The sequence below is a fragment of the Aptenodytes forsteri genome, unplaced genomic scaffold, assembly GCF_000699145.1.
Source record: "Aptenodytes forsteri isolate BGI_AS27 unplaced genomic scaffold, ASM69914v1 Scaffold155, whole genome shotgun sequence".
Classification (NCBI taxonomy): domain Eukaryota; kingdom Metazoa; phylum Chordata; class Aves; order Sphenisciformes; family Spheniscidae; genus Aptenodytes; species Aptenodytes forsteri.
In genome coordinates, this window is record NW_008794446.1 from 7,519,250 (window position 1) to 7,540,198 (window position 20,949).

Consider the following 20,949-nt stretch of genomic DNA (forward strand, 5'->3'; position numbering starts at 1 on the left):
CTGTGTAAGCACTGCTCAGCAGTAACTAAAACATCCCTGTGTTATCAACACTGTTTCCAGCACAAATCCAAAACATGGCCCCATACTAGCTGCTGTGAAGAAAATTAACTCTACCCCAGCCAAAACCAGCACAGCAGTATATCTAGTATTCAGAAAGCCAGGAAGTCAGTTAATTGGAAAGAAAAACCGAACACTTTTTTTTTTTTCTTTACTTAATTGACAAAAGCAGAGTAATTTCAGGATGTAAAACTGACTTTCTGCACTGAATACCCCTCTAGTATTGAGATACTGAACTCTAAAACTGTACAGAAATTGAGGCTTTTTCAGAAAGTATGCGCAGTTTTGAGAACAGTTTCAACATTTCATTTTAATTTCTTTTTTAAAAAGCAGATTTTTCTTAAATAGAGGAGGGGAGGAAAGAAAAATAACGTTATATAATCCAATTTGTTGTTTTTCTTGCAAACATTGTGTTCCTTTACATAATATTCATAGCACATAGCACATGGAGAGCATGACAGAGACTTGAAATGTCCTGTGTGTGTTGTAAAGCCACTATATACGTGGAGTTATTGTAAGTATTCCTGTGTGTGTGATACCCGCACATGATTGCCGGGTGTGCTTACAAAACTGTGATGCGCTAGATGTAGTAGCACTGTTTCATTATGCATTCATGAGAAATTGCTGGCGACATTTTAGCCTGCGGTTAATTTTAACGTTAGGTTTAGGATTTGAAAAGGACACAGTGTAAGAGAGCGCCTGCAGATCTTTTACGCTGGCTTCTGCTCCGGTTAGTATTTACTTACTGAGCCACAGCTATTAGGGCTTCACTCGTATTCGTGCGAGGTTAGGTGATTAGATGAATTTACTGCTTTAAGTAAATCAAACCCCGAGAGCTGCTTAGTGGTTATAGGAGGGGCTGGTCCTGTTTTAATTACCCACTGGTGAATTAATTTATGTATACCGGCATGCTGACAACCTTTTTCCTTGAAGTTCCCTGTTGTCATGTGATATCCCCTCCTCCAGGAGAACAACAGTATATCCTTCTTTTCCTTTATGTTGGGCAGGTATGCTGTGCTCCCGCCTCGCCCCTGCTGGGATGGAAGGGTAAGAAATGTAGACTAAAAAGGTGATGAAGGGAAGGGGCTGTCGTGCTCTGTGTTGCAGGTTTTGTAACAGATCCTCAGTGCCGGCTGCCAAAGAATCGTACCTGGGTGTTTCCGGGGCTCCGCTTGGCATTTTAAAGATGCTCTTTTTCAGAGACTGGGCGCCGAGTGCTTAATTGCAGGTTAGACCCTGTGACGAGAATTACAAACAAGAAATGAAGGGAATGCTTTCGATTTGGCTTGTTTCAAATGCATAGGCTATTCTAACCCAAAGTGTAAAGTGAGTCTCTGTTGAATTAGCTGGTTTGTGCTTTTTGGGTTGTGGGTGGTTGTTTTGTTTGGGTTTTTTTTTTTTGGGGGGGGTATTTTTTTTTCTTTTCCTTTATGTTTGCGCTTTGCAGCTGTCTGTTATTTGTAAGGTGGTCTCTAAGCTTTATAAAAGGTGCCAGTGGGTCACTGAATCTTCTGGAGCTATCTAAAGAGGATTTGAGAGCTCTCATTCTTTCCCATCATCAGGAAGAAATTCTCCAGGCTGGGGGAGGATTTTTAAAGATTAAAAAATGTTAGCTTTGCTCAGTTGTAAAATTCAAGTTTAAAAATACATTTCATGAATTACATGAGATTTCTGACTTCTTTGTAGTCAGAAGATGAGAAAGAAGAGGTGAAATAAAAAGAAACATTTACGCGGATATAAGCAGAGGTCAGCGTACATTTTGGCTGAAATCAAACCAACATCCTCCTTTCTCACGGCTATTTGTATTATTTATAAATGCATGAGATGTGTATCGAGAGGGTGGCTGGGAAATAAGCTCTTAAATGCGAGAGCTCTTTGGTATCCTAGGATACATATGTAGTAATAGTTGTACAGTTATCCATAAGGTTTTCCAAGAGGCATCCTAGAAACCCTGGTAAACTTCCAGGTAGCCTTTATAACCAGCTTGCAAAAAAGGCTTCTCATTTCGTTGGGTGTTGTGCAGTGCATGCAAACTTTAAGTAACACGAGTCATCCGGTTAAGACTTTTTTAAAAACAAAAAGGAATGATATACTTCTGAAAAACAGAACAAGAAACAGAAGATCATTCATGCATTTGTTCCTTCTTTTCATTAAATGTTTGCTTTCAGGACTTCTGGGTAGAAAAATAAAAGTTAAGAGCTCTAGTGTGTAGGGATTTTTAAATAACTGTACATAATGTTTTCAAGTGGAAATGTTTGTCCCAGAAGAATAATTCCTGTTTCGCTGTTTTTCCAGGATTTGGGGAGGGGAAGGAGGGAGAGAGAAAAATGGGAGAGCAAGTGAGGTGTCATGTCTGGCAGTTAGGAGGTTTTTTAATTGAAGATTTGAAATTGTCGGTGAGGTTCAGTGGTTTTGTTTGTATATTTTCTTACCCTAAGCATGCTGTGTACCAATGTTTACAATAATTATTTGGGACAAGGTTTTATAGCTAGTTCATCGCATGCTTTGACCCCCAGTTTGCAGCTAGATAAGGAATCTCTGAGCCAAAGCGTCCCCTCAGTTGCATTCACAAGTCTGAAGGGAGTCAGGAGGGCAGTGGAGAATGTGGGTCTCCAGCCAGCCAGAGCCCCAGCAGACGAGCTGTTCTCCAAATCCAGTATCCAAAAAAAAAATCCATCTTTTATTGCCTGTGGGAAAGGTGCCGTGATTTATTTTTATTTACTTAGTGAAAAAAACCAGGACTCTTTGTAAACCCTTTTAGCTTTAAATTTACTTCCATTTAGTAGTTGTGGTTGGCTGAAACTAAAGCAACACAATGTGCTTTAAAAACAAAATAAGTATCAGTTCAGAATTTAACCTTATTGAAACTCTCATGTTCAGTTAAACCGGTTTGTATGGACAAGCAGTAAATCCGAGTTCATATATTTCCCATTCTGAAGTTCATAAAGGGAATGTATGCAAATCACTCCTTTTAGCCAAAGTATGTTACATTATTGCTGCAGCTTTCTAGTGTAACTTCTCAGTTCTGTGAAAGGTTTTGCCTTTTCCATCTTAAAATTGTTCAGCTAGGATGGCCTTTTCAGGACTCTTTCCTTTTCCCTGTATGTTTTCTTTACAGTTCACTCAATATATGGAGGCAGACTAGTTGCCTGGGATTTTATTTATTGTTTCTCTGTTCTCATCCCTATGACTGATAATAAGAGACGGCGTTGCTTGTAGTTGAGTCTACTGCTTTTAAAGTAAGATGTCTCCTTTGAATGAAAATCTTACCATGCTCTTGACTGCACTTCTGGTTTTCAGATTGCACACCAAAAGGACAGGATGATGGCTTTTAATTACCCTGTTTGCCCACTTCTTGGTTCATGAAATTGGAATTATTAGCTTTTTAACTCTCAAAACCAGTGAAAATCAGGCTGGTTTTTATTGCAATATTAAACAATTCTTTACAGAAATGTGAAATGTTGTTTTTCTGACCCAAATGTCTGTGTCTAGCTGGAAACTAATAACCGTAGAGCAGACTAATTTTTTGTGTGGATTCCCTCACACTTCTCTATATTGCAAGCTTAATGAAGAAGGCACCCTTCTCAGGATAAAGTGTGCACTCATTTCCTAGGTATTCCCTAGCTTTTTCGCAGCTCTGCCAGATGAAAATGACTTGTGGCATAGTCTATTTGACCCACTAGACCCTGTTCCTGTGAGCCGCTGGACTGCTCTGAACTTGATAGTAAGTTTGAGTCATTTCTTACATGATCTGGATTTTGTGAACTGGCAGTTTGCAGGTTGAACTTCTGACTAATTCCTTGAATCCCCATTGTTGCTGATAGGAGCAGAGAAGCTTGGAAATACGTTATTTCCAAACGCTCCATCGCATGCTAGTGCCATCGCATTAAGTTAACCTGGCCTTATCAACACAGCTGCTACTGCTGCTTATTCTGTAGGAAGGGTAGGCAGGTGTCTACAGCAGCACTGGACCTTGTGTAGCACTTCTGGGGTCTCATCGTCTTGGGGCACAGCACTGCTCCCTCTTTATGAAAAAGAGATATATCCCATGCGAATGTGAGTCTCATCTCACAGAGACAGCATTATCTTTTGGGCTCATTTGTACGGCTCCCAGTGCAGTAGGAGCGTTGTCTGTGATGGTTCCTGGCTTTTGGACAATATAGCAATTAAAAAAACCTAGGTTTATAAAGTTTAAAAAATTGTTTCATCTAAGAATCTGGCGTAAAACATGTGAAAGTGTTTAGCATGGGTTAGGAGTAACAGAAAAAGTATGGAAATAAATGAGAGTGTGAATTTTTTATGTCTGTGAACCTAACCTAACTTGTTGAGAAGTGCTTGGTTTGGGAAAATGAGCATTGTGGTTAGGGAGTGCAAAAAAGATGGGCACTCCTGAGGCTGAATCGTCTGCGTCTTAAAGACCTTTTTCCAAAAGCAATGCTAATGAAGTAGTAGCCTTCAAAGCAAGACTGGTATTTTAAGAGCTAGCTCTTAAGTGTTGAATACATAGAATAAATGAGGAAGTGAAAATTGTATCATCCCCCACAGAATCTCAAATGCAAAATTTCAGCGTGCTGAGAAGAGATTGGACAGGGAGGAGGAGGAGAAGGTTGGCTCCTTCCCAATGTAGCATGCTTCTGTCAGCTTCTTTTGCTGGAGCCATTTTGACCACGGATACAGAAAACTGGTGCCTGAAGTTAGGGATCTGAACATCTTACCTGGTGGGGCTCTTTAGCGCATCGCTCCTTTCCCACTCTCTTCCCAAAATGTGGTGAACCAGAATTCCCTACTGCCGTGAGTAAATGTCTTCTATATGTTTTGCAAACTCATGATTAAGTATCTGAGAACTGAAATGCATTTTTCTTTCATAAATTCTAGGCCTTTGTTTTTTTAACATCTCAGCTTTTGTTCGCTAGATGAGCATAGCAGTTGGAGCCCTGATGCCTCCCCACTCCACCAAACTTCTCCTGACCCTTCCCCCTGTTTGCTTGTGGGACAAGTACCCTTCTCAGAGCACTTAACCCTATTGTGCTTTTATTGGACAATTTTATTCTACTTTATTTCTTTATTTATAGTTACATAAATATATGTTCTGTATAATTTCTGCATATGGCTACCAGTTTGGTATTTTACATAGGTGCTACCACTTATGTGTCTTTAGTGTCAATTTTTTTCTTTGATTTTATTTTAATTTGTACTACTGACTTAGAAGGTAATGATTTTCATTTGTCTGCCTTTGTTTAGGAATCTTACTTTTTTAAACAAAGAGAAAGAGATGACCAAGGAAAGCAGACAGAAATGCTGTAACAGCAGTTCGGCGCTCACTCCTCCACATTATGCATTCTGCGAGGGGGAGGTAGAAGATTGCTGCTTAATATTTAGCCCCGTCACTCATTTGAGAATACATACCAGGACCTGTTGGCTTACTGTGTGTTACTATACATCTTTGCTAACATTTTCACTTGAATCTTAAAGGACTGTTTTTCAACAGTGCTCCTACTGAAGTAGTTTCTTTCTAAGAGCACTAAAAGGATTCAGGGGACACACTGCAGCAGCCAAACTTTGCACCTCAGGCAGATAAATAACTGCACTGTAAAAGCCTCCCTGTCTGATAGGTGCTGGAATTCTGTTTTTTTTTAATATATATATGTATGTATGTATTTAACATGCAGTCAGCCAAGCTAATAGGGAAAATAATTGAAATAAACAGCTGGCAAACATGGTTAGGGGATAAATGTTTTGGGAAAAATGTTTGGGTTTTTTGTTGTTTTTTTTTAATTCAGCAAATGTCTCCACCCTTTCTTGGTGGCTGTGGAAATTACAAGGGCTGAAGTGGAGAATATATGATTCCTACAGTTGGACTAAAACCAAATGCGGTGTTGTCTTTGCTTCCATATTCTTTGTCTCTGTCAAATCTGTGTAACCAGAGTTGACTTACATAGTCAACTCAATGTCCGCTTCCCTCTGAATCCTGTCTGGAGGCCCCGGATCAAGTACTTGTCTATTGTATATGTAAAGACCTGTTTACATACAAAATATTTAAATGTTTTTTATTTAAGATACTATTTGTATATCTAAGACTACAGCTTCTAGATCTAACATGTTCGTGTTATGTAAATTCTGATGATGTGTGGAGCCATTTATTTTCAGTATCTGTGTACAGAGTACATCTGTCTGAGGTACGGTACATGTACATACACAGAGCGTAAGCAGAAGATCTCAATGTAAAGTTTTTATTTTCTGACAAGTGTCCTACAAAATAATGTGGGGTATTTTTGTAGTATTATAAATGTATATTTATATATACAAGAGCATAAGGACAGGTCGCGTTCTGCCTTTCCTGTGTGCTCAAAGCTGGGTCAGGCAGCTGGCTCTGAAGATAAACCTTTTTACGCGAATCAGAAGGAAAATTCTCCCTGGAAATTAGGTGGAAATTAAGTTATGTACAGCAGCAAAGCGAAACGTCTTCAGCAGAGTTAATAGGGAGAGGCGCAGTCATCACCCTAAAGCATTAAGAATCCAAGAACTTTCCTTTATCGTGGAGTTAATTCAAGTGGCAGCTAGCGGATGGCATCCTAAAGTCATTCCCAGGCATGGACAGGGACTGCTCAGGCATGGCAGTGCTTTCAGGATGAGTCACCTGCTTGCCAAGGGGTGGCCGGAGCCAGCACAGCTTTCGGCTGCTCCCCGGTCGCGCTGGGCTGCAGACCAAGTGGGGTGGTTTCACAGGTGAACCAGTCACTCTGCGTGCGGTGTTTGGCCTGCATGTAGGTAGCCCGAGTTAAACACTGTTTTGAATGTGGGCTTAAGAAGGCTTTTATTTTCTTCTTTTTTGGAGAGTCCTGATGTGGCGATGTTTGTTTTCTTTCATTAGGGAGATAATAAGCAGTCTCTAGGCAGGGCAGGCTGGTTTAGGGGATTGCCTTAGGTCTTCAAATGATGCTCCTGAGCTGCCAGGGTGCTGTTTGGCAGGTTGAGGCTGGAGGCTGAAGCCGCAAACCTTCTGTCTAGACCATCCTCTGCATTTTTTCTCCCATACTTTCAGGTTTCTTCCTCTGGCCATGGGTTGTCACGGGTTCCTCGCAGCCGATGGGTACTCGCTCCTGTGGAGGACTCTGCCTGCTTTCCTGCAGAGCAAGGACAGCATGGGGCTTATCATTTACCTGAGCCGCCTCTAAAGCATGTCCTCTTGGCTCCGTCTCGCACAGATCTTAGAAATCCTTGTTTTGAGAGAGATTGTTCTTTTTTGTTAGCTTAGTAGGGGGTAGCTTCATTTTTTTCATGATGTGGCTGAGCTAAAGAACTGCTTAGTAACAGCATAGTTTACCTTTCAAAATAGCTTTCCACCATCACTTGGGTTGTGGTTGATGCAGGAAACCAGCTGTAACACGTTAGGCAAGGTGGCATACGCCCAAAGGAAGAGATGGGGCTGGTGTTTCTCCCTGAAAATAGTTAGTCCTGTGATTTAACTACCGAGAAAGTTCTTTTATCCTTCTTTCCACCCCTCCACCCCCAGCTTCTCTCTGTCATCAAAACCATTTTGTGATTAATCCAAGTGTTGTCTCCCTGAATTTCCTCCATGCACACCCATAGTGCAGAGCACTATGAAGAGCATAGAAGAAGGGAACATAGCTCACCGCTTCCTTCTTCATTTTCTTTGAATCGCTTCAGCTCCTTAAAATTTGAATTAATCAAATCAAATTCTCTCTGTGCATAACCAGGAACCAGCTACGTTTAATCTAGTTAAGTGTTTTCTGTTCATCCATGAAAGTCCCCGTTTCAGGGCAAAGTGCATAGGGGAGGGCTTTCCAGAAGGTTTAGCATCTTGATGGACAGCTTTCTGCTGCCTTCATCTCTCGAACAGAAAGGGTGGCACATATGGCAAGGGCTGGTGGACAGATTGCACTGCAGAAAATAACCATGGCGGATAAGCAAATGTTTTACTCTTTCTTGCCTTTCTCCTCTGCTCCATCAGTGAGAAGAAAGCCTTGCTAATTGTCTCCTTGTCATGGATTTTTGACTGTTGGGGTACTTTTTTTGCTCCCACTGGATGTAAAAGCCCACCTGTTACAACAGCAGTAATGAGATACTGCTTTTGTTATGCTCTTTGCGCTAGGGAGGAAACTGGTCTTTGGCTCTACCGGCAGGTAAGTGTGGGTTATTTTCATTTCGTTTTACTTTGCTTCTTTTTATTTATTTTTTTCACTGCTGCAAAATCCCAGAAGGGATTTAGGAGCTTGAAGGAGGTTTCATGGAGAATTTTTTTATATGCTCAGGCCTAAAAGTTGCAAACCTGCTTGCTTGTGGGGAGACCTCGCAGCATCTCGAGCCCACAGGCACTCGTCCCACATTTGGGGGTTCCTGCGGTGGAGTGGCTTCTGACACCAAGCAGGGTTAGCCCCCAGAAACAGGCTTTTCTCTTTCCGCTCAGCAGAAAATTGAATGTACCCACAGAAAATGGATCTTCCTGCAAACTGTAAAGGCGGCCACCACCTCTCTTGTGAAACAGGATGGCAGAGAAGGGCAAACGCTTGTGAGCGAGACCTTGAGTGAGGTGAGCAGCAGTGGCTGCCGTGCCTGCGGAGGAGGGGGTGCAAGTTCAAGTCCTTTCTCCTCCGGGGCGTTCAGGCTTCCTGCAGGCCAGGAGAGCAGCCCGGGCATCTGAACCTGGGCGACTCTCATCTAGCTTGGCTTGTGCGTTTTACCTCCTCCTTTTTCAGCGCTCCTCTTGTTCAGTAGGAATATGCAAAGTTTGATCTGTACATGCATAGATGTATCTTCGTTAAACATTCATGCTCTTGTCTCCTTTTCCTCTATTCTGAGACGATTTATTGACTGTAGCTCTGTATTTGCTATAAAGAATGGATATTTCGTTGCAGAGATTTCTGTAGGGTCACAATCCTCATCTTCCCTGTCTTGTTCGAGACCGATTTGACTAAAGTAAAGCTATTTTAATCTCCTGGTCCCAAAATAGAAGCCATTCCATTTGCGTCGTAGAAAATGGCTGCAGGATGATCTTTGTGTGTTTGAACAAAACCTTCTGGCCACTTGTTTTATCTCCAGGCACCGCGTCCTTCTCTTTCCTCCCGTCATCCCCTGGTGTTGAGCATCCCTGGGTTTGAGGTGCTGGTCTTGGGAGACAGGTGTCATTCATCTTCTCTCCTAAGGTCGGATGGTCTTGTGCTTCCCCTCGGTTTCCCCTTTCTTTACATCTTTTCCTTCCCTGGTGTGATGGTTGCTCAAACCCCCTAAACCTCCACAGGCAGCCGCAGGGCAGAGAGGGCAGCGCAGGCATTCCTCCTGCCGGTTCCCCCGCCTGGCAGCGTCTCACGCACGCCGCTGTACAGCGGGGCCCTTAACGTCGCAGCAGTAATTAAAGCCCGTAGCCCCCCGTTGCCACGGAAACGCAGCACTCCACAAATACCAAACACAACTTATGGTCCTATTAATTTTCCCAAGCGCTCCTTATTCGCCAGATTTAAGCAGGATTTCATTTCGCAGCCTGAAAAAGGCCGTACTCCAGAAATACCCAGCAAGGGGAGCATGCATGCACATCTTTTTTAGGATATTGCATGTAAAAACCCGCACCCCTGAGGTGGGGAAGGAGAAGCATCACCTGCGACCCACTGCCTTTGCAGCGATGATGCCACATCAACATCTGGTATAGGGCTGACACCTTCTCTGTGTGGGCATTGCTTTGATGGAGCAAAAAGACAAGCACAGAGGCAAAGAAATAATCAGTGGAGAGATGGTTTTACTGCAAGCCCAGCCTTGCCTGGTTGTGGTTCAGTGGAACAAAGCCACCGTTCAGGTATAATTTTGTTTAGTTTGAATATAAAAATTCCAGTCATTCTGCTGAACGACTTAAAAAACCATGGAAAAGGGTTGCTCGTTGGTGCAAAAGCTAGGTATATTGGGTAATTGGCATGCGGTGACAGTGTGGCTTGCAGCATTAGCAGAAATCTGTCCCAGTCTAATTGCTGTGCTTTGCCCACCTCTCATAGGTTTTCTCCTGACTTTGAGCTGCCAGATGCTATCTTTTGACAACACTTTCAGTTGTTTGCGTTTTCAAAAGAGGAAGAGTCTAACAGGATTACTGCCTTATAAACTTGGACTAGAATCGAATTGGGGTTTGGTGCTTGAAGACAGTGCAGCCCTCAGATATCGGTATAATTAACATGGATATTGTAAAGTCAATACAAGTTGCTAGTTCTGCTTCACTTGTTTGCTGTATGGCTTTAATATTAAAGCAGAGATTGTATCTAATGAGCTAGGTCACGCTTACTGGAAGATGTGGAATAACACTTTTCCCCTCTAGTGCTGTCTGCCAGCTATTTATTCTCATCATGTTTTTTATTACAGTTTCTGCTATCTTTTATTCTTCCACTCGAGCTAGGGTCTGCTTTGAAAACAGTTATGAATCATCAGCCTGATGCTGTAATTCCTGTGAAGGATACTGGACTGCGAACTAAGAACTAATTTTTAATCGGTTACGATGTGGTTTTAAGCAATGGATGTAGCCACTGTCTAGTTTCCCTCTCCTGGAGCTTGTGTTGATCCACTCCTGGCTGCTAAGAGATCCTGTTCACAGCCCTGGTATTTGGACAACGCAGGGGAATTTGGGTACCCCAAGATCCTTCCTAGCTAGCTTGGGCGTTCAGGTGCCATGGCGAACAGACTTCAGAAATCCTGTGACATATTTTAAATTTAAGCCAACCTTTCCTGAAATCCAGGGTGATGACCATACTGTTGTTCAGAGTTATTGATCGATATATGTTATATGTTGCCTTGCAAGTACAAATCTGACTGACCAGGAAAGGACTGCCTGAGTTTAGGACCATATGAAACCTTCACCATAGCTGTTATAACTTCTTTCCATACACTCCCTTTCTCCACTGCGGAGAGATAAGAAAGGGATATGCTGAGACATTCCTGTGCTGCCAGCAGGCAGCAAAATTTTGAGCCCTCTGGGGTGAGAAGAAGCAGCCGGCACCCGGTGGCATTGAATTGAGAGGAAATACAGGTGGACATTTTCTCACCTGCAGTTGGTTTAAGATACACATTATAAATTAGGCATTAATTCATTGGTTAGATACATCTCAGTGAGATGATGTCCGTTCTGGCGTGGAGCATTGTTAGCCACAGAACTGAGAGATCTGCATCCCAGCTGTTTTGGGATACAGGGACACCGGAGTCCAGCAAAGGAACAGGAGTGTCATTCATCAAAGGGTGTTCTTTTGACCTTTACTTTTGGTTGAGGAAATTGCATAGGGTAGTAAACAAAATATGAAATTGTGGTATATTAAAGATAATTTTTAGAGAGATTAGTTGGTAAGACGGGTATTTTCCTTGGTTGTTTGCTTCTGGGGTATAGTCAGATTTTTTTGTAAAATTTTGAACAGTCAGTTAATGGGTTCTGAATCTCCAGGATTTTAATAAGAGAATTTAGAAATAGATTACTTAAATCTCTGAGAGCATTCATTGCAAAATACGTATTTCTATTAACTTCAGACTGAAACTAGTGTTAATTATTTGTGACTTATGTAAAAAAAGACAACCATAGTAAAAAGGCTGTTATTCCTACAATTCTGGTTTGCTTGTGGGTTGTTTTTTTTTTTATAGTGCCCATTCAGACAGAAGGAATAAACATCGTGAAATCTGATGTAGGTATAAAGCCTGACATCTTATGCTTTTGTAAAAATGTGTCAAGCTTCTCCAAAGAATGTTAGTTGAATCAATAAATCAGAACTAGAGGAGGCTTAAGGATAAGACTGTCTTTTTCAGTCTAAAATTGCTCTCATGCACACTCCACTTAAAAAAATAAAATAAAAATTCGCACAGTTGGATGTCCAGTCTTGCCCTGTTCCCAAGTGGATTGTGATTTAAAACTGAAAGCAGGGCACCACCTGCACTGTTCGGCTGTTGTAATGAAGTCCCAGGAGAATTATTTCCTAGGGAATTATATGACTTGAACAACAGGCCTGGCTGGCTCTTTTAGCCTCTTTATTTTTTTTATAATTCTGACTATTTTTCCTGTTTGCAGCTTTCCTGAGCTGATACCGTCCTGTGGAGCTGGTGATCTGCAGTGATAAGAGATACAGCAAATAATATAAGGGATGCATAAAGGGGGTTGATGCATGGCAGTGCTCAGGTATTGTGGATTTCAGGGATATAGTGCCTTTACATCAGTGAGATTTAGACCCTGCCTGCCATCCCAATTGTTGCTCAGACCACAAGTATTGTGTTTGTGGGCTTTGTAAATCAGTTGATATTTTGCACCGGGAATAGCCTGTAATAAACCTTGGAATTGGTAATTAGGCAGCTGTGGTATATAATAAATACAAAACTTGGTGACTGATTCCTCGGTCATGGAACAGACTTGCCCCAAATGCAGCACAGCAGTGAAGGAGGCAGACAGCAGTGCGAAAGTGAAGAAATCTTGATGGGTTTTTTTGGGGGTGGGTGGTTTTTTTTGGGTGGTGGTAGGGGTTTTTGTTTTTTGGTGTGGTGGTTTTTTTTTTTTTTTAATCTTCATGTTGTAATCCACTATCTATTTCTCCCGCAGCTCTGTCGGCAGAGAGGTGGTGGAAGGGTGGTCATGTCAGCTGCGGAAAATGTGGTGGGGTTAGTTTATAGGGTATTTATTGATGGTTTAAGCTAACAGGGCAATGATGGCGCTGCAAAGCGGCTAGAGGGAATGTCAGCAGCCTGCAGAAACAGCCTGCCCGTGGCCTGAAGTGGCACCTCCGCAGCAAAGCACAGCCAAAGGCACTTGTCCCTGCACCAGGAGCACTAAGACACTGGGATGGGGCAGTCATAGGAACAGGTCTGTCTGCTCACCTCCTTCAGTGGTGGGCAATAGAGAGTGACTGCCTGTGTTTCACTGAGGACAAACTCTTGTGATTTCAGTAAATAAAGCTTGTCTCTGGATATACCTTTCCTAAGAAAGAAGGCTTGTCATGATAATTTAAAACATGACAGTGAAAGTCTCATCTCTCAGTAACTTTTCTTATTTTACTTTTTGTTCAAAATTTATAGTAAGCTATTTTAAAAAGTTTTTAACATGCAAAAGGATTTAATTACAACCTTCCAAAAGAGGGGTGCAGGTATCTTTGACCATAGCAAGTATATGGTCAAAGATTCTCACGGGTATATTTATTGTATGACGCTGCCTGGTGCTCTGTAGCAGACTGCCATGTGAGTCAGGTAGACTTCAAAGAATAGCAATGCTAGAAGCCTTCGAGAAGGCGAATTCAGGGTGCTCGCTGTCAGAGGTCCATAACTGGAGCTCCATAACTGCAGTACACAGAATGGTCCCCAGGTGTTTCCATAGCCTTGCTGATGTAGGACATGCTCCTTTCTTGGGACCTGCGTTACTTGGAGGAGGAGGAAGAGTCCTGGTCGTAGTCAATAGTAGGAGTGGGTCTAGCATTTGGGCAATACACTCTTAAAATGGCTTTCTCTGCCTGTTCTGCATGTCCCTTTCCTCTGCCCTGTCTGTTAGTGCTGCTGGTACCCCCAACCAAGTGCAATATGACACACGCTGCATGTTCTGTACATGTTCATTCTACATGAACAGGCTGCCCAGGGAAGTGGTTGAGTCCCCATCCCTGGAGGTATTTAAAAGACGCGTAGATGAGGCACTTAGGGACATGGTTTAGTGGGCATGGTGGTGTTGGGTCAACGGTTGCACTCGATGATCTTAGAGGTCTTTTCCAACCTCAATGATTCTATGATTCCTCTCCTAGTGCCCTCAGTGGCAAAATAATTTGGTAAAGTCGCAAATCAATGCACTGTTTTTCTAGAACATTTATCTGGTTTATTTTGCGTTACATAAAGGACAGCCATTAGACGGGTCTCATCCCTTCTGTATTAATCCAGTAGGATGAACGCAGAGCGAGAGCGCTGCGGTTTGAGCATGAGGGCCCCGTGTGCAGCTCTCCTTATCTGCTCTCCAATCTTTGAACTCTTACATAATACGTTTAAGACTGGTTTTTGAGTAATCTCTTTTGGGGTCTCCTTTTGCATTCTTAGTCTCCAGTAACAAAGAACCGCTATGCTCTTCCCTCATGAAATCCTTTCCAGAAGGTGCACATTATGTACTACGAGCATCATTTTCCACGGCAGAGTAGAAGCCTGGATTACAAATTACTATTTAATCCTTTTTGCGTCAAAGGATATAATAATCCCTGTAAAATGTGCTGTAAGTCTTGTGCTTGACTGTGCGAGGTTAAGGGGCAAAAACCAAAACACAGGGATTCTCTTAAAAAGTCAGACATGGTGAAATGCATGTGTTCCACATGAATTTCAGAATATATTTATGACTACATTTCGGCAGCTAAAAATAAAGATGATGGGCTGGTACCTAGACTAGCAGTTCTCATTTCTCCGTATGCTTGCTACTACTCTGCTAGAACACAGTAAGTGTCTGTCATGAGTGTTGCTTGCTGAATTGAAATAAAGAATTTGGGCACAAAGTAAGCATTGCTCAAATTTGACACACACCCCCCCCCCCCCCCCCGGATGAGAACATTTACCAAAACTAACGAATTAGGAGGTCTCTTAAGAATGTGAGAAAATGTGTTTTATTTTCTAAATCATCTTGTTATGAGTGTCAAGCAATGTGATTTTGTAAGGGAGAGAAGGGTAAATAAGGTTGGGAGGGGTAAGGATTTAGTGTTTGAAATTGCAGACTGATGGCTGCACAGTTTCCTGACCAGGTAGCTATTTTAAGAGGGCAAAGTTAATAACTTACAAAGTTTAGAAAATAAATCCCACAGTGACAGACCTACAGTCCTTTGACTGACGTGATTATCGTCACATTGAGTATGCTGTATTTTTGTTAGGTAAAAAGCAAAACAGGTTAGTTGTTTGGAACCTATAGCTTCATATGATTAGTTTATTCCATGTTTTTATTACTGGCCTCTGTACTAAATCAAATGTGGCATATTGGATAGAATCAGTCCCTCTTACTGTGTAGCAACCCACAGAGAAAACCTGAAGGTAAGTGGTGACATATACGCAATATTACTAATGGACAGAACAGGGTAAGTGGTTTGTTGCTGTTATTTTTAATGCAATGTATTTAGACCTGTAATGTGTAATATTCTACGTTAATAGTCAAAATCCAAAAAAGAGAGTAGGACCAGATTAAAATCATAATCTCATATTAAAGAACACATTTAATTACTTGGTCATATAACCATTATTCCACAATAGGGTATTTTTGTGCTAGACACTAATTGCACGCTTCTAGTGTGACATTGCATAACGCGGTGTCCTTGCTGTCACAAACTGGTCATCTTGCAGGTGAAAACTGCAGTGCAGCAGCTGTTATGAAGCTGTAAAATGTTTATGTTGTAAAAGGAATTGTACTTACAGATTTTTTTTGTTGCTCTCTTCTATGACAAATTTACAGAAAACAGGAATATTCTCTTAATCTGTCTAGCTGTTGTGTTTTGGTAAACCCAGAAGTCAAAAATTCTGACAAGAACTTTCATAATTAATGCAAAATGAATAATTTTTATTTCTTTATTTGTTGCAGAAAATGACACTTGACTGAAGAGCGTAAGTCACTCTGGAAGAAGTTGCTTCCGTCTGAGCTTTACATGAGCAACCCCATCCTATGAGGAGGAGGAGGATCCGTCAGCCTTCTTAGCTGTACAATGGGGACTACAGTTGACGACATGGCTTCGGTGGAGCAGAATGCCTCCTTGGACCCTCTGTGCTTCGAGTGTGGCCAGCAGCACTGGACAAGGGAGAACCACCTCTACAACTACCAGAATGAAGTAGACGACGACTTGGTCTGCCACATTTGCCTTCAGCCCTTGTTGCAGCCATTGGACACTCCCTGTGGACACACTTTCTGCTACAAGTGCCTAAGGAACTTTCTGCAGGAGAAGGATTTCTGCCCGCTGGATCGAAAGAGACTCCATTTTAAACTCTGCAAAAAATCCAGCATTCTTGTTCATAAACTGTTAGACAAGCTATTTGTTTTGTGCCCCTTCTCTTCTGTATGTCAGGAAGTCATGCAGCGATGTGACCTGGCGGCACATCTCAAAAACAGGTGAGCGGTGCAGATGCTTGCATTGCATGTTCCTTACACGCTTGGTAGGCCAGTTTGTGTAGCAGTAGGAACTGGGGGCAGGAGGGGGGAGAGGGTTGGTGGTGGTTTTTAAATTCACCGTAGAAGACCGTAGGAAATGGTCAGTCTGTTACTGTGCACAACTAGAGCACTGGATCCCGTTTTGGACATCGCACCAGAAATAGTGAGGAACACTTGGAGAGAGTCATTGGGGAGAATGGCATGATTCATTAGAGGTCTCAAAAACATGATTTAGCAGAAAAAGTTAAAGAAAATGGAGGTTGTTTATGGTAGGGGAAAAAAGGCTGAGGGAGGGGAAAAATAAGAGATGTGCAAACTCTGTCTGCAAAGAGGAAGGAAACAGTGCAATAGGAACAAAGGAGATTAGTTCAGATTTTAGGAGAAAATGCTGTATAATGGTCTGGCACTGGCATAGATTGCTTGGGTGGTGGTTGTGTATTCCCCACTTTCAGAAGTGTTTATGAACATGTTAAACTAACCTTTATCAGGAACAGTTATGGCAGAATTGATTCTGCTTTGAGATAGGCAGATGGACAGGGTATTTCTCGAGACTCCTGCAAGACCTATTTTTCTCTGTTTTAAAAAAAATCTGTTTCCTGAACAGGTTGATGGTATGTTGTGCAAGCATGATGTAGTTTCTAGGATTTTTTGTTTGTTTGTTTTGATTGCTTATAGAACACTTCCAACACCCTGTTAATTTGATAGAAACTCAACACTTCACACCAGTGGGAAGTTTTGGTGCAGCTTTTGTGAGTGATTTTGTGTCAGAGAGACACATTCCAATATTACCTGCACCTAAATGTTTATTTCGAACTGTTAATTTTATAGTTCTTCTGCTTTATGCTGTCCTACCCTAAATATTTAAATATTGAAAGGAGGCCACGATAGAAAGAGGGAAATAAGATTATTATAAGGTTGGACCAGATGATCCTTGTGTTCCCTTCCAACCAGGTATTCTATGATTCTATGATTATCAAATTCAGATAGAATTATACTTCATATTGTGTAGACTAGTGCACTTTGTTCTTCCAGCAAAGGAATTGCCTCCGTACTGTGTGTGCGGTAACCCTGCTACGTGAAGATGTTTCATTCTTCTCTGTAAGGCAATGCCGTTTTTCTAATGGAAAAATGTTAAATTTGTTTTGAGGGGTACGTTTGACTTCTTTTGTTTCCTCTATAGGTTGGAGAATATTTTCAATAAACAGATTTTTTTTTTTTTAATCATTAGCTATTTCATTACATGAGTCATGAACAAAAACGTGGACATACCATTTTTGTTAAAGCTAAAATACGGTGGAATTAATGAGTCAGGGCTAAAAAAATATTGTGCATATCTATACCAACTATCTTTAAACTGTTTAGATATTTATGAAATTATAAGAGGAGTGTAGTGAAGAATTACGTAGAGAAGGAAATTATGTATTCAAAGGAAATGCATCTGACTTAAAAGGATCCAGTTCAGGAGAATTGCATCTGCTACCAGAAAATATTCCCTGTGTACAACTCAATGCATTTGAAAACCTATGTTCATTTTGCAGAGAGAGGTTTCAGAAAAGTATGTAACTGTCCCTGCAAAAAAGCATCAAACCCAGAAGAATAAGCATTGCGCATATCCATTGTACATAGACAAAAGGTACTAGGGAAATACAATTCAATACGTGAGCGTTTTTGTCAGCAGCATTTGTGAAAACAAGCGTATTGTCTGGCAACTCTTCGCGAAAACGGATGGTACGAGTCCTAACTCTTCTGGTCTCCTCGGTCACCGGCTGAGATGAGATCTTTCCATTTCCATGACTTCATCACGGGCTTTGTTCTTACCTGCTTTGCTTTCTTTCAATTTGATACTCTTTTTTTTTTTCCCCCTTTATTTTTTAAACCAGCCTGCATAAACTTCAGCAGTTGCCCATTTCATGAGGGTATTCTGTGGTTTGGTAGTCTTATCTGTGCTGTCTCTTTGGGCAAAGAGCCCTCCACATTGGGATTGAAAACCCCGGGCCCAGAGGGAGGGACAGTGGTGGCTGTGACAGGACGGGGAGAGGTTTCCTTTCTTGTCGCCCTCCCCAAAAGGAGGGCAGTATTAGCTGTGTGCCTCCTCCACCCACCATCAATCTGGTCCAGCAACATTGGTGGCCACCGGAATGGAAAGGTTGAAACCGTGAGAGGTGCATGGATCTACCCCATGAACTTCTCTTCAAGCTTGGTCTTTGTCCATTTGGAGACTCTTGGAGACCATCTTCAGGTGAAAGGTGACATTGGGGAGGAGATTGTTTGGGAGGCAGGCGTGGTGTGGGTGTGCATGGAGGCAAGTGCTCCACAGAGAAGGGGAAGAGAGCAGCTACCGCCTGCCTTGGAAACAGTTTGTTCACGTGCGTATTTCCAGTGTGCCCTCTGCCTTCTTCCCCACATCCTGAAGGCTTCCGGGGATTCAGAGGAGGACCTTGGGCATGCAGGACATGCAGCAACCCTACGGACTGTGGTGAGCCTGAAGTTGCCTGGGTTTTGTTGGTTGTTGTACCCACAGCATGAATGTACACATGTGCAATGTCCATGTCAGGGAGGTATGGGGACTAATAAGGAGCCTTTCTCTCTAGATTTTTTTTTTCCTTTTTTTATTTCTCCACATGGTTTCCATGTTAGCTTAGGCTCTTGCTTGTTTCTTCCAGGCAAGTAATTTCTGATCTGTATGATGACTTGGAGGTGGTGAGGAAGCCTAACTGTTTGTTCGATTTATAATCCTAATATTAAACTGATTTTAATAAAAGGCAAAATGCTAGCAAGACTCCTGCTACATATTTGGTTCATCTTGTGGTTTCCCACTGTCATACCCCTCACCTCTTCAGTCCGTTTTCCTTGGTGGCATCTCTTTGAATGATGTTAGGGCTGTTTACAACAGGGCCACGTAATTTATTTGTACGTGGAACACTATGTATGCTCTCTTTAGGTATATATGAAATACTCATTTACTTAATGCACAAGCTTACTATGAAATCCGAGTGAGCTGAGTCACTAGCTTTTCCTGTTTGTCGGCTGGAAAAAAGCTTTCAGTTGCAGAAGGCTGCTCATTTTCAATCCCTTCTGTTGTCTTGGGATGCCGATACGCGCTTTTTTTTTTTTTTTGCTGCCGATTTTGAGTATATGGTGATTTACAGTTTTAATTAAGTTTATTTGCAAACATCTGAACACCTGTAAATCAGCATTGCTGACATAAACGGTGGCAGCAACTGCGTAGTTTGAATTTGATTTTATATGGATTAGTGAATCCAGTAAAATTCTACTACTGATCATTAAATGTAGGAAAGAAATGTAAAATTCACTATTACTATAATTTTCAGTATAGATTAATATAAACCAGTCTCAACAAGCCTTTACATGAGCTAGTTTGTATTTCGAAGAAATGCAGTATGGTTGGTTAGTTTTCACTGTCTAAAAACATTCACACTCAGGTTTTCCAGTGGTGTTTTAATCAGCTCCATTTGAGCATAAAAGCTGGAAGAAAATGTTGTTGTATCCACCAGGCACCTCGGAGTGTAAGGTTACTGCAAGCTGCTCCAGCAAGGAGATGAGAGGCACGAGATACAAACTTGATTACTTCATGGTCACTAATTGCTGTCCATGATACCTCCTTGCATAAAGAAAATATTCTTGATTTATCAGTCTTTCAGTTTCATCGCATTCACTTGGGAACTGTGGTTTTCAAAGTTAAACACAATGCACATAATCTGATTTAAAGGAAAAAAATATGAGAGTAATGCTGGGTTGTACTGTTTTCCCAGTCACTTGGTATAGAAAATTTGTTAATGTTTAGTAAAGTAGGTGCCGATTCCATTTCTAAATGTCAAAAGTAGATTTATCAGAAGGAAATCTGACAAAAAAAAAAATTGAGCTTTTCTGTGTATGATTTTAATTCGGTTAATTCTTACGGATTATTCAGACCTGAAGGAACTCCATTGTAGAAAAACATACTCCAAAATTTGTACAACTTTTTAATGAGCAGGTTAGGTAGTGTGTTTATGTATTGCTTTTGAGTTGGGCTGTGGTTTTCCCCTCCTATATTCTCCTATGGTAGTTTAAGTTATCATTTTGGATGGAGACATTTTTCCAAATGTTTTAAAGTTGAGGCCAACATTCAAACCAATTTTATGTCAAGTTAAGTTTGAACTTTATATAGGATTGTATTTTCTGGAATGGAAGAAATTATTGAGCTATTCGCTGTGTGTCAGTCAGCACGCTTAATATATGGATTTAGATTAACAAGATCCACGGGAAAATTAGTTGTATAGATACAGAATTTTCTCATTCAAAATCTTGGCAATCCCAGTTATTTTGTTGTTTATGATAGTGCTGCTGAGTCCTGTTCTTCCCACCCGGTCCCATGTTAGCTGCAAGCACCGTCCCTACCCTGCTCTTTGTAGCACCAGGAGAAGTGAAGGGGCTCTGTAGGATTTAACCCTCTTTTGGCAGGTCTTTTCTTACACCTGAGTAAGTGGGTAGGCAACAGATTCCGAGTTTCTCCATGCTCTACGTACTCTTTCCATTGCTGGAAAGGTGAAGGATCTTTCTGTGATTGTTCTCTGCTCTGAAGCCGCCTGGCTCCTTGTAGGCTCCTCAAATCATTGGGTGTGAGAGAGAAATGTGCAACAAAACCACTCTTTTTTTCTTTTTATTTCTTTTCTCCTTTCTCCTTTCTCCTTTCTCCTTTCTCCTTTCTCCTTTCTCCTTTCTCCTTTCTCCTTTCTCCTTTCTCCTTTCTCCTTTCTCCTTTCTCCTTTCTCCTTTCTCCTTTCTCCTTT

The 20,949-nt window shown here is 41.6% G+C and overlaps 1 protein-coding gene across 1 annotated transcript in view; it reads left to right on the plus strand.

Moving 5' to 3' along the window:
• Window positions 1–20,949, plus strand: part of LNX2 (ligand of numb-protein X 2) — a 57,977-nt gene that overhangs the window by 13,873 nt on the left and 23,155 nt on the right. The window contains exon 6 of the mRNA XM_019474863.1: window positions 15,599–16,120. Coding sequence (XP_019330408.1) covers window positions 15,720–16,120 — 401 coding nt within the window. The 5' untranslated portion in view covers window positions 15,599–15,719. The remainder of the gene's footprint in view (window positions 1–15,598; window positions 16,121–20,949) is intronic.